General features: G+C 58.8%; 1 protein-coding gene across 11 annotated transcripts in view; it reads left to right on the forward strand.

Moving 5' to 3' along the window:
- The window catches only part of KIFC3 (kinesin family member C3), a 108,032-nt gene extending 95,977 nt beyond the window's left edge, over positions 1-12,055 (forward strand). For 8 of the 11 annotated variants that reach the window (XM_017502587.2, XM_037729283.1, XM_037729285.1 and 5 more), the window contains 13 exons: positions 336-509; positions 1,073-1,220; positions 1,303-1,433; positions 3,689-3,800; positions 5,056-5,237; positions 6,430-6,534; positions 8,109-8,239; positions 8,779-8,902; positions 9,144-9,273; positions 9,357-9,586; positions 9,895-10,029; positions 10,443-10,551; positions 11,342-12,055. In XM_017502587.2, the coding sequence (XP_017358076.1) occupies positions 336-509; positions 1,073-1,220; positions 1,303-1,433; positions 3,689-3,800; positions 5,056-5,237; positions 6,430-6,534; positions 8,109-8,239; positions 8,779-8,902; positions 9,144-9,273; positions 9,357-9,586; positions 9,895-10,029; positions 10,443-10,551; positions 11,342-11,367 (1,737 nt within the window). In that variant the 3' untranslated portion in view covers positions 11,368-12,055. Of the gene's footprint in view, positions 1-335; positions 510-1,072; positions 1,221-1,302; positions 1,434-3,688; positions 3,801-5,055; positions 5,238-6,429; positions 6,535-8,108; positions 8,240-8,778; positions 8,903-9,143; positions 9,274-9,356; positions 9,587-9,894; positions 10,030-10,442; positions 10,552-11,096; positions 11,126-11,341 lie in introns of all 11 variants that reach the window. The other 3 variants (XM_037729286.1, XM_017502590.1, XM_017502598.1) reach the window with 1 other exon arrangement.
- The last annotated feature ends 631 nt before the right edge of the window (positions 12,056-12,686 follow it).

A 12,686-nucleotide genomic window follows, 5' to 3' on the forward strand; every position in this document is an offset into this window, starting at 1 on the left:
GCTATCCAGGGCCAGGCACTGAGTAGGCGTCCAGCAGCTGAGGTGCCAGGCACAGATGCAGCACAGCCCCTGGATTCTGCCCTCACCTTTGCCTTTCTGGTTTGTCCCAGGATGGGGCCAGCCAGGCTCACAGTAGCCTCTTGTTAAGATGAGAAGGTTCCAGGAGACCCTGCAGCTTTCTGGAAAGCCAGGACCTCAAGGTTCCTCTAGGTTTTCCCGCATTTCTGAGTGGGATGTTCCTGAGGGTTCCTTCCCCTGGCCAGCTGTGTCTCAGGGTCTGGAGTGAGGTGTGGTGCCCGCTGAGCTCCATGCACCATTCCTCCCTTGCCCCACAGTATGTCATCAAGACAGTGGAGGTGGAGTCGCCCAAGACCAAGCAGGCCCTCAGTGAGTCCCAGGCCCGGAACCAGCACCTGCAGGAGCAGGTGGCCATGCAGAGGCAGGTGCTGAAGGAGATGGAGCAGCAGCTGCAGAGCTCGCACCAGCTGACCGCGCGGCTCCGGGCACAGGTAGGCAGGCCGCGTGGGAATCACACCCGGCCAGGAAGCCAGGCAGGCCCTGAGCCAATGCATTGGTTAAACATTCGGCAACCCGCAGACGTGGGGTCCAGTCCCTCCTCTCCCTCATGGCCATGGGATCCGGGGTGAGTTTTGTTCAGAGACCATTTCCTCATCTCTTACAACACTATCTGGTCCCAGAGCCCACTGTGCAGTGGGGACTCAGGAACGTGATCCCAAGAAGGTTTTTGCCAAGGGCTCAGCACACAGGCTGTGCTCTGTAAGCTCGACAGTGGCACCCGTCGCTGTCATCACAGAGGTCCTCTCCTACCTTCCTGAGGGCGCGTGGCTTGGGCACCTGCCGTGTGGTCAGCACTGGGTTGGTGCCGGGGCGAGTGCACAGAGCTCACAGCCCTATGGGGGAGGGAGAGAAGGCCAGCCCACTCCTCTGCTGTGTGTGTGCACACATGTGTTCACATGCATGGGAAGTGAGCAGTGGGGCTTCTTTCTCGGTATGGCCCCTGCCTCCCTCCCGCACCCTGAGTTACTGATCCTTTTCCTGGTGTGGCTGCCAGATTGCCATGTACGAGTCGGAGCTGGAACGGGCGCATGGGCAGATGCTGGAGGAGATGCAGTCCCTGGAGGAGGACAAGAACCGGGCCATCGAGGAGGCCTTCGCCAGAGCCCAGGTGGAGATGAAGGCTGTGCATGAGAATCTGGCAGGTGAGCTAGCCGGCTGGGCCCTGTCTGCCCCACGCCACAGCCCCTCATCCCCTCCAGCCTCACACCCTGAGTGTCCCCACAGGCGTTCGGACCAACCTGCTGACACTGCAGCCGGCTCTGCGGACCCTCACCAATGACTACAACGGGCTCAAGCGGCAGGTGCGCGGCTTCCCGCTGCTGCTGCAGGAGGCACTCAGGAGCGTCAAGGCCGAGGTGAGTAAGGGGGCAGCGGGTGGGAGGGTGAGGGCTGAGGGGTGCACTGGGAGAGGCACGACATCCACCCAGGGCTTCCCTCCGAAGCACAGACAAAGCCCCTCAGACAGCAGCCTCGCCTCACCCACCATGACACTTACTGCTACCCTTAGAGGCCCTGTTTGAGAGTAGACTGCTCAGGGCAAGTATTCAGGTATTTGTCTATGATTCTTTTTTTTTGGAGACGGAGTCTTGCTCTGTCACCCAGGCTGGAGTGCAGAGGCACGATCTCGGCTCACTGCAACCTCCGCCTCCCGGGTTCAAGCGATTGTCCTTCCTCAGTCTCCCAAGCAGCTGGGACTATAGGCGCGCACCACCATGCCCAGCTAATTTTTTTGTATTTTTAGTAGAGACGGGGTTTCGCCACATTGGCTAGCCTGCTCTCAAACTCCTGACTTCGTGATCCACCCGCCTCGGCCTCCCAAAGTGCTGGGATTACAAGGGTGAGCCACTGTGCCCGGCCTTTACTATGACTCTTTAAACCAAACATGTTACAGTTAACTTCATATTTCAAACATACAGGTGAGGCAAGGTGGCTCACACCTGTAATCCCAGCACTTTGGGAGGCTGAGGCGAACAGATCACAAGGTCAGGAGTTTGAGACCAGCCTGCCCAACATGGCAAAACTCTGTCTGTACTGAAAATATAAAAATTAGCTAGGCATGGTGGCAGGTGCCTGTAATCCCAGCAACTCGGGAGGCTGAGGCAGGAGAATCACTTAAACCCAGGAGGCAGATGTTGCAGTGAGCCAAGATTATGTCATTGCCCTCCAGCCTGAGTGAGAGAGCGAGACTCTTATCTCAAAAACAAACAAAAAATATATTACATACATTTTTTTTTTTTGAGACAGAGTCTTACTCTATCACCAGGCTGGAGTACAGTGGCACGATCCCAGCTCACTCTAACTTCCGTTTTCTGGTTTCAAGCAATTCTCCTGCCTCAGCCTCCCTAGTAGCTGGGACTACAGGTGCACACCACCACGCCCGGCTAATTTTTTGTACTTTTAGTAGAGACGGGGTTTCACCATGTTGGCCAGGATGGTCTCGATCTCTTGACCTCGTGATCTGCCTGCATTGGCCTCCCAAAGTGCTGGGATTACAGTGTAAGCCACTGCGCCCAGCTACGTACATATTTTTTAAAAGAATATTTATTAGAGACATGGTTCATTATGTTTCCCAGGCTGGTCTTGAACTCCACAACACCCAGCCCCTACACAGCATATTCATTGTATTAGGTATTGTAAGTAACCTGGAGATGATTTAAAATACATGGGAGGGGCTGGGTACAGTGGCTCATGCTTGTAATCTCAACATTTTGGGAGGCTGAGGCAGGAGGAACACTTGAGCCCAGGAGTTCAAGACCAGCCAGGGCAACATAGTGAGACCCCCATCTCTACAAAAAATATTTAAAAACTAGCTGAGTGCGGTGGCTTGCACCAATAGTCCCAGCCACTCAGGAGGCTAAGGTAGGAGGATTGCGTGATCCAAGATCATGCCACTCACAGTGAGTTTCCACCATGTCCATGGACCTGTGATTACACTCCAGCCTGGGCAACAGAGCAAGACTCTGTCTCAAAAAAAAAGTATAAGGGAGGATGTGTGTAGGTTACAGGCAAACACGGTATCATTTTATATCAGGGGCTTGAGCATCTGCGGATTCTGATATCCTGGGGTGGGGGTGGTCATGGAACCAGTCCTCCACAGTTACCAAGGATGACTGTATACACTTCCCTTCTACCCCAGAAAGGGGATGTGTGATTTGCATAATGTGACACTGTATGTGTGATTTTGCATCTTTTTTCCCCTGTGAAATGTAACTGGGAGATCTTTACAGATTTATGAGTTAGATAGTATTATCCCTGTCTTCCCCATGAGAAAACTGAGGCTTAAAGACATTGAGCCAGTGGTCTCAGGTCCCCAGCTACTCAGGGGCAGAGCTGGAATTTGAATCCGGCTGAATCACATAATCAAGCGCTACAGCAGCCTCGAGCTGTCAGCTTAGCCTCTCTGGGGCTCAGTTTCTTCATCTGTAAAATGGGGATGGAAGCAGTACCTACCCAGAGGGGTGATTGGGACCATCTGATATGTGACAGTGGGTGTCAGGTTCTCAGCCAGGGGTGGGAGGCGGTGAGCCCTCCTCACAGGTGGGCAGTTGAGCCAGCAAGGCTTCTGGAGCCAGCCCCCTGATGGCGGTGTGCACCTCCATTCCCCCACCAGATAGGCCAGGCCATCGAGGAGGTCAACAGCAACAACCAGGAGCTGCTGCGCAAGTACCGGCGCGAGCTGCAGCTGCGCAAGAAATGCCACAATGAGCTCGTGCGGCTGAAAGGTGACGGGGGAGGGCTGGGGGTGGGTGCCGGCCTCGGGGTCCTTGACCTGGCTTGGCAGTCATGCTTGGAGCCCACCCCACCACTTAGGCACTATTCTGATCCTATCTCTGTAGATAAGGAAATGGGGGCACAGAGAAGGCAGGGAACTTGCTCAAAGCCACATGGCTAGTAAATGTTCTGCCTTGGATTTGAACTTGGGTCTGTCCAGCTCAGAAGCCCCAGCCCCAATGTCCGAGCAGGTGACTCCCCAGGCCCTGGGTGGCCAAGGGGTGTGGTATTGCAGCCCTGGGTTAGGGACGGCTAGAATGCTACTTGTTCTGACCTGGGGCCTGGTGAAGCTTGAGACTCCACCATTCGCTGCGTGGAGCTCTAGCGCACCTGCTCTGAGCCAGGGGCCGTTCCAGCCCGAGGCTACAGTCAAGGCGACGGTCACAGCCCCACAGACTGCTTCCCCATGCTCACTTTAGTGTGAGAATGGACAATGATGATTAATTGTCAGGAACCCCAACCCTGCCCGCTTCCAGGGCTGAGACAGGCTCCTGGGTATGCGACAGTCACGTATGTTGAGAGGCTTCCCAGAGAAGGCAAAGTTAGACTGAGACCTGGACTGTGAGAGCTGGAATGGATAGGCGAAGTGGGAGGGCAGGTGGATCATGCTGCTGGTGGGGGGCGTTTCCTCTTCATTCCAGGAGCACAGGGATCCCAGTGAAGGCTGGAAGTAGATGGTGGCATGACTAGCTCGGGCCACCAGATACCCCTGTGGCTGCCCCATTATCTGGGCCCTCAGATACTCTGCCAGTCATCACCTGCTGCCTAGGCCTCTATGCCCATCTGATTCCCAAGCCCTGTCCTGCCATTCAGGACAAGGCTCTTTGCTCTTTGGGGCCCAAGCCCCTCATTGTCTAGAGGAAGAAACTGAAGACCAGGGAGAAAAAGAGAGTGTCTGTTCTGGTGTCTCACCCTGACTGGGCGCAGTGCCTGAGCCCCACAACTGACTTTTCCACCCCATCCCCAAGGCAGAGTGCCACCCCTGGCACCTGGTATGTTCAGGAAGAAAATGTACTAAGTGAATTCATACTATAGTGTGAGTGACTGATAACAGCTTTGTGAGCTTCCTTCCTCTAGGGGACTATGCTTAAAAGTTGGGGGACTCCTAGGCTAATGAGTCTGCCTGGGACAGACCAGTGGACCAGAGTGGAGTCTGGTCTTGACACGGCCTGGGCCCATCTCTCCATCTATCCCCAACCAACGCAGGGAACATCCGAGTGATTGCTCGTGTCCGGCCAGTCACCAAAGAGGATGGGGAAGGGCCTGAGGCCACCAATGCTGTGACTTTCGATGCCGACGATGATTCCATTATCCACCTGCTGCACAAGGGCAAGCCTGTGTCCTTTGAGCTGGACAAGGTCTTCTCCCCACATGCCTCGCAGCAGGACGTGAGTGTAGCCCCGTGAGGGAAAGGGAAAGCAGTGGAGGGAGGGAAAGATGGACTCACATGGAGGGAGAGGGGCTGGGCAGGAAGAAGTGCAAGAGTGGGGGATGTAGGAATACAAAGTGGGGAGCCAGGGTTTGGCTCCTTCCTCTGGAGGACAGAAGTGGGGGGAAGTTAAGACTGAAGGCCTTGGAAGCCTGCTTAGGAAGGAGAGCTCCAGACACGGCCCAACTCTTCCCATGGCTGTGGTTCCTCCTATCCCTATGGCCCCTTCCACTGTGTGGCCCCACCCACTCTCAAGGCCCTTCCCACTATCATAAGCCATCCCATTCTCTTGGCTGTGGCCCCTCCTATATCCACACCCCCTTCTACCACATGGCTCCACCCACAGTCCCTCCCACCACCATGGCTGTGGTTCCTCCCATCCACATGGCCCCTTCTACTGTGTGGCCCTATGTACTCTCAAGGCCCCTCCTACCATCACAGCCCATCCCACCCTCATGGCTGTGGCTCCTCCCATCTGCATGGCCCTTCCCACCCCTCCTACCTTGTGCCCCTCCCACGCTCCCACCATATGGCCTCACCTACCTTCAGGCCCCTCCCACCATCACAGCCCCTCCCCCTCTCATGCCTGCGACTACCCACCCACATGGCCTCATCAATCTTCATGACCCTGTCCATCTCCATGCAGGAGTACCCTCCTGTATCAGTCCCCTGGGCCTTCCTAGGGATCCCCCTAAGCCCCCAGGCTGTATAAGAACCATGTGTTCTCAGCGTCCACTCTTCCCTTATCTGCCCAGGCCAACCTGCCATGCCTGTGCCCTCCTGTGCCCATGTCTGGTTCTACCTTTACCCCAATTCTCTGGTGGCTGGCAGGCAGGCCCAGGCCAGAGAGGCACCAGGCATGTGCTGGCCTTTGCCTTCCTTGTGCTGCGCACTCTTTGAGAGAGGGAGCAGGAGGAGCTGGCGGAAGGGCAGCAGGCGCTGGCCTGTCTTCTTCCTTGTAATCTTTGGGCGGCCTGGTTGCCCACTGATGTCTAACATGTGACTCATGAGTCACGAATCATTGAGCTGAGTGACTGCAGTAACACATGCTGTGGTATTGCTGAAGGACAGCATTGTTGGGGAGGTGGCTGGACTTGCAGCTGGTGGGGGGCCCTGGAAGTCCCCCAGCCTCCTTCCCACCACTCTCCCAGGTGTTCCAGGAGGTACAGGCCCTGATCACCTCTTGCATCGATGGTTTCAATGTCTGCATTTTCGCGTATGGCCAGACAGGGGCCGGCAAGACGTACACAATGGAGGTAGGTGCCTGCCCGACGGGATGGTTCACAGTGAAGTGTGAAGGGAATGCAGGCTCCCTCATTGGTCTTGGGGTTTTGTGCAATGTGTGTTTTGCCTCATTTGGTCCTCACAACCCAGAAGCAGAGCCCTGAGGCACCAGGCCTGAAGAGGGGACCCCCTGGCCCAAGCGCACCTTCGATGGGTCCAGCAGGACTGGGGGAGCCCGGCTCTTGCCAGGCGGCCCCTGGGCCAGGCCACACCTTTCTCTCCCAGGTGTAGTGGAGCAGGTAGCCGGCCAGGGAGGGGGGTGTTGAGACTAGGAAGGGGCTTGACTGTGGGTAGAGGGCAGTGGAAAGCTAGCCCTGGCTCTTGAGGGGTGCAGTGGGATTCCCCAGGTCGGGAGGATGCCAGGTGCCCGGCGTCTGGACAGGGGTAAGGGCTGGGTGGGCCTGCTGGGTGGGGGCCTGCCGTGGCGGCCCTCCATTTCCCATCTGGACTCTGCTGTTCCCTCGATTCTGGGACTGGTGAGACTCATTAGTGGGGGTAGGCCAGGCCAGGCGGGAGGAGGAAGGGGGTGTGTGCAGCGCCGGGCTCCCAGTTGTGCTTTGGAGTTGCTTAGAGTTGAGGTGATCCCCGGGAACATCAGAGCGCCTGTCCTCAGGCATGTCTGCTGGGGCCTGAAGCATATCAGGCACTGTGCCAGGCATGGCTGTGAACCAAACAGTCCCTGGCCCCACAGGACCAACCCGGCTGTGGGGAGACAGCAGGGTCCACACAAATCAGTGAGTGTCCTGTCAGGCCAGGGAGAAAAATAAAGCCAGGGATGTGGAACTGACAAGGGGTAAGGGACAGGGTGTTTGGGGGTGCTGGGCAAAGGAACTGCCTCCCTGAGGAGGGGAGCATCTTGGGAGCAGCCTCCCTGAGGCAGATGACTGAGCTGGCCGAGGAGCAAACAGGAGCACCTGGGGCAGAGGGAGCTGCAGGGTCAAGGCCAAGAGGCCCGAGCACACCAGCCACACCTGAGGCCTGGCCAGGAGGCCCCGGCGGCAGGAATAGAGAGCGGGTGGGAGGTGCTGTCAGAGGAGGGGCGAGGGTCAGACTCCCAGGGCCTTGAGGGCCCAGGTGGGGACTCCAGGCTTCCTTCTAGAAAGGCCAGCCCACCCCTCCCGCCCCAGGACCCTGTGCCTCCTTTCCATCACCCACAGAACCCAGGTCACAGCCTCCCTGAGACTGAGCCCCGTTCTGGGCAGTGGCGGGGTCATTCATTTCTAGTGCCCCTTCTAGGTGGCCCTGCAGGGCCAGGCGTGTACCTGTCCCTCAGCTGCCCTGTGTGGTCTGGCCAGGCCCCTCACCCCAGCGCTGTATCCTAAGTCTCAGGGCAGTCCTGGCAGGGTGATCCCATTTTAATGGTGGGGAAATAGAGGCACAGTAGCCTGCAGCTGGCAGAGGGCATTTTGGGGGACAGTGGCATGTAGGTAGGTTTGGGCAAGGAGGCTTGCCTGTGAGGGGTAGCCAAGGGGCTTGGGGGACAGATGCCACACGAGCATCTTCGGGGACAGGCCTGGCTCACTGGGGCCTTTCCTTCTGCCCCCAGGGGACCCCTGAGAACCCAGGTATCAACCAGCGGGCCCTGCAGCTGCTCTTCTCCGAGGTGCAGGAGAAGGCATCCGACTGGGAGTACACCATCACCGTCAGCGCCGCCGAGATCTACAACGAGGTCCTCAGGTGGGAGCCCCAGCGTGAGGGGAGCAGGCCTCAGGGGCAGCTTTGGGGTCCTCAGGTGTCGTGGTGCTGGAGTAATGGGAGATAGGAAGTGGGGTCTTCCTGAAGGGAGTGCAGGGACCAGGTGAGGCTGTCAAGGGACCTAGCTGCAAGTTGTGACTCTGCCCAGGGGGTCGGGTGGTCCTGGGGGGGGAGAGGTGCTCTCTGAGCCTGCCCCAGCCCAGACCCAAGCAATCCTTGCTGTCCTCCCTGTGGGCTGCAGCAGGTGGCCATGAGTGGGAGTGGACAGCTGGGGGCCCCCACCCGCAGGGGCTCATTGCATTGCGGAGGCAGGAGCAGCGCCATCCACAGGCCTTCTGGGCAACAGTGAGGTCTCCACCTGTTCAGCTGAGTGCGGGGAAGGAGCTGGAGGAGATGTGCTCAGCTGATGGTTGAAGAAGGCTTCGTGGGTTGGGGGAACATTCCTGACTGGGGGTCTGGAAGCAGTACAAGCAGCAGCCGGAAATGGGAGGAGGGGGTGACTGTCTCACCTGCCCCTCCAGGGACCTGCTGGGGAAAGAGCCTCAGGAAAAATTGGAGATCCGGCTGTGCCCAGACGGCAGTGGACAGCTGTATGTGCCAGGGCTGACTGAGTTCCAGGTGCAGAGTGTGGACGACATCAACAAGGTGTGGAGGAGGGGGCCCCTGGCCACAGCCACGCTTCTCTAGAGGACAGAACTGGGTTTGAATGTCGGCTCTGCTGTGTCCTAAGCGTGTACCCTCGGGCAAGTGCCCATGCCTCTCTGAGCCTGTTTCCTCGTCTAAACTGCGGGGGGTGGTGCCACTCCTCTGGGGTGCTCGGGGCTAGGTGACTCTGAGGACCACATTCTCAACGCCGTGCCTCACCCTCCTGCTCCCCATCCCCCAGGTGTTTGAGTTTGGCCACACCAACCGCACGACGGAGTTCACCAACCTGAACGAGCACAGCTCCCGCTCGCATGCGCTGCTCATCGTGACGGTGCGAGGCGTGGACTGCAGCACGGGCCTCCGCACCACGGGTGAGGGGGCGGGCAGCCTGGCCTGAGGGGCCCCACGCCCCCAGGGCAGGGCAGGCCTGATGTGCTTGGTGCCTTCCCTGCAGGGAAGCTGAACCTGGTGGACTTGGCTGGTTCGGAGCGCGTGGGCAAGTCCGGGGCTGAGGGCAGCCGTCTGCGGGAGGCGCAGCACATCAACAAGTCACTGTCGGCTCTGGGGGACGTCATTGCTGCTCTGCGCTCCCGCCAGGGCCACGTGCCCTTCCGCAACTCCAAGCTCACTTACCTGCTGCAGGATTCGCTTAGTGGTGACAGCAAGACCCTTATGGTGGTACAGGTGAGGGCCTTGGGTTAGGGTGGGGCAGTCCCTAGTGTGTAGGTGCTTGGCTAGCAAGCAAGGCACCCCAGGCTGTGCAGAGGGACCCTTGTCTCAGCAGCTCCAGAGTCAGCAACAGCCCCCTGCCCCAGACCTGGCCACACACCTGGTGTAACTCCCAGTCCCTCCTTTCCACCTTTGACCACGCCACCTCTGCCACCTTCCCTGCCCTCCCACCCCGTCCCTCGGTCCTCTCCAGGAGGCCTTCTGACATCTCCAGCTGCCCCTCCAGCTGGCCCAGGTGGGCAGTGAGCTCTTGTGTCCTCTAGGTGTCCCCGGTGGAGAAGAACACCAGTGAGACACTTTATTCCCTCAAGTTTGCTGAGCGGGTGCGCTCTGTGGAGCTGGGGCCTGGGCTACGCAGGGCAGAGCTTGGGTCCTGGTCAAGCCAGGAGCATCTAGAGGTACGGGGACTGCCAGAGACCTGGCTCAGGTAGCCCTGGGTCAGAGACTTTGGATCATGGCAGGAGCAGGGAGCTGGGCAGGAACATGGGGGGGGGGGAGCTGCTGGAGGTGGGTGGAACCCACAGCCAGAAGCCTCTTCAGTGCAGGTATTTATTCTCGGCCTCCAAGGCTCCTGTGGGGTGACCAGCTGGCCATGGGGGTGGCACACAGTAGGTGCTAAGTGGTAACTAGTTGACTTCTTTACATGTATTATCTCATTTAATTCTTGCCATAACATGAGGCTGGGGCACAAGCATCATGGAGATGAGGAAGCTGAGTGTTAGGAGGCAGGGCAGGGGAGTAGAGAGAAGCACAGTGGGGTTGGGGCCGGGGCAGCCGTGGCCCCCATCCTCCCACCCTTCCCTGTCCGCAGTGGGAGCCAGCTTGTCAGATGCCACAGCCCTCGGCACGGGCCCACTCAGCACCCAGCTCCGGGACCAGTAGTCGCCCTGGCTCCATCCGGAGGAAGCTGCAGCCCTCGGGTGAGTCTGGAGGGAGTGGCAGGGTGGGAGGGGGAGTCTCTCCCAGGATTATAGTCACCAGGCTGCCTTTACCTGATGGGCTTTTTTTCTCCTTTCCTTTTAAAAAAGTTTGTATGACTTTTTCAGAACCTGTTTTATAACCTCCTGTGCCCCCTAGGGAGGAGTCAGGGCGGACCATGCTGTGTCCGTTCTGCAGGTGGGAAACAGTCTGTGGGGAGAAGGCAGTTTAGGAAGACCCCAGCCTCCCAGCTCAGGGTGCTGCCTCTACCCAGGACCCTGCTCCCTAGGGGTGGGCTGCGAGCCTGTGCAGTAAGCCCCCTCCCTACCCCGGGGGTGGAAAGGGCAGGCCTTGCCTGCATCCCTGGTGAGGAGTGAGCCTGCCCCAGGACCCAGACCCAGGACACAGAGCTCCAGCCCCTGCTTAGCCCAGGTCATGGGAGGGACTGGACCCATCCTTGGGTCCAAAGGGTTAGCAGCAGCAGGGTCCTGTGAGGTCCTGGCCTGAGGCAAGCCCACCAGTGAGACGCCTGTCGCTTTGATTTCAGCCTGACGGCTGGGGCTGCAGAGTCTCTAGGTGAGTGTGGGGCCAGTGGCCCAGGGCTGCCCGCCCACCTGCCCGCCGTGGGTTGCAGGGCTGTGCTGGGACGTTCTGCTGCTCAGGGCTGGGTCTAGTCTCCGTTGTCGCTTGTCTGTGCGCTTCTGCTGGGTTCCCTCCTGCTCTCAGCGGCACCTGCCGTGGGCTGCCAGTGGGCAAGTGGACAAGAGGCTGATGATTCTGGTGCCCCTGCAGGGAGGTCGCGGCCGCTGCCTGTGTGATGGAGGTGCCCACCCCATTGGGCCTGGAGCTGGGCCTGAGGCCTCACTGGCCTGTTCCTGCTGCAGCGCCAGGACCCTGGAGGTGGAGGCAAGCGGAGGCTCCTCTTCTGCCCCATCTCCCCTCAGAGATGAGAAACATGCTCAGAAAGAAATGGTGTCTCTCGGCTGTGGCTCTGAGCACAAACTGCATGGGTGGAAAGGCAGGGGTGGCTGCTCTTCCTGGCAGGCCTGGGCCGTCAGCAAGCTGGGCCCGTGAGGAGGGCAGGAATGTGAAGGAGGGCGAGCCTCTCACCTGGCCAGGGGCGGACAAGGGTCCCCCAGGCTGCCCCGGCTCCTCAGCTTGCAGGGCTGGCCAGCCCCCTCCTTGGCAGGTGGGAGAGGAGCCTCCGGCAGGCCCAGGAACCATGGAGACTGTGGTGTGTTGGTGGCACCAAGGGCAGCCCTGCCCCCCCCTTCTCCTCCAAGGAGGGGTCCCGCAGCTACGGAGTGACAGAGGCACACGGTGTCCTGCCACAGGGCCGTGCCGTAGTTATGGCTGGCAGAGGCAGCTGGCGGGTGGGGGATTCTGCTGCTCCCTTACCTGCCTGGCTCACTGGCCTCTTGAATTTTCTTCCCTCTGAAATCCTATTTAAGAACTTTTGGAAGCTTTGCCATTTTTACTTATTAAAATAAAAGCCTTTTTACACAAGTGTGGTCTGAAAGAGTTGGTCTGTGAGCCCCTCTTGGTCTGATCAGAGGAATGGGGACACTGGCAGTTCCTGTGGACTTGCCTGCTGGCTGTCACCCCACAGCAACTCAGGATCTGTCCTGTAGGTCAGTTAGGGATACATGTCCTTAACGACTCACTCAGGGGAGCCCGTCCTGTCCCATCCTGGGTCACTTTTTCTGTTGTTTGTGGTCACAGTCACCTCAGGCAGTGCCTAAAGTGTGCCCACAATAACTGACCGAGCTCCCTGCGGGGGCATCCCTCCCTGTGACTGATGGGAAGGAAATGAAGGCTGGAGAGAGCTTAAAGGCTCATCAAAGCCTTGCTTAAACCATGCTGGGCTTCCTGGTCACTGCTGGGTGCTGCCCACTGCCTGCCCTGTGTCCACCCTCTGCCCTGGCCTTTCCCTCTTCAGTGAACCAGCCAGAGGTCCACATCACCTTCCTCCAGTGCCGAGAGGACCCTGACCACCCTGGGGCGGGGCTGTACCTGGTCACTGCCTTGGGAGCAGGATGGGCCCTTTCCCACCAGCCAGTGCTGGGGGCTCTGCCTGGGAATGACAGCTGATCAGAGCCCTGCTCAGAGGAAGGAGCGGCTGTCCTTCCAGTCCTGC

Source organism: Cebus imitator, unplaced genomic scaffold, assembly GCF_001604975.1.
Source record: "Cebus imitator isolate Cc_AM_T3 unplaced genomic scaffold, Cebus_imitator-1.0 Scaffold297, whole genome shotgun sequence".
In the NCBI taxonomy this organism is placed as follows: domain Eukaryota; kingdom Metazoa; phylum Chordata; class Mammalia; order Primates; family Cebidae; genus Cebus; species Cebus imitator.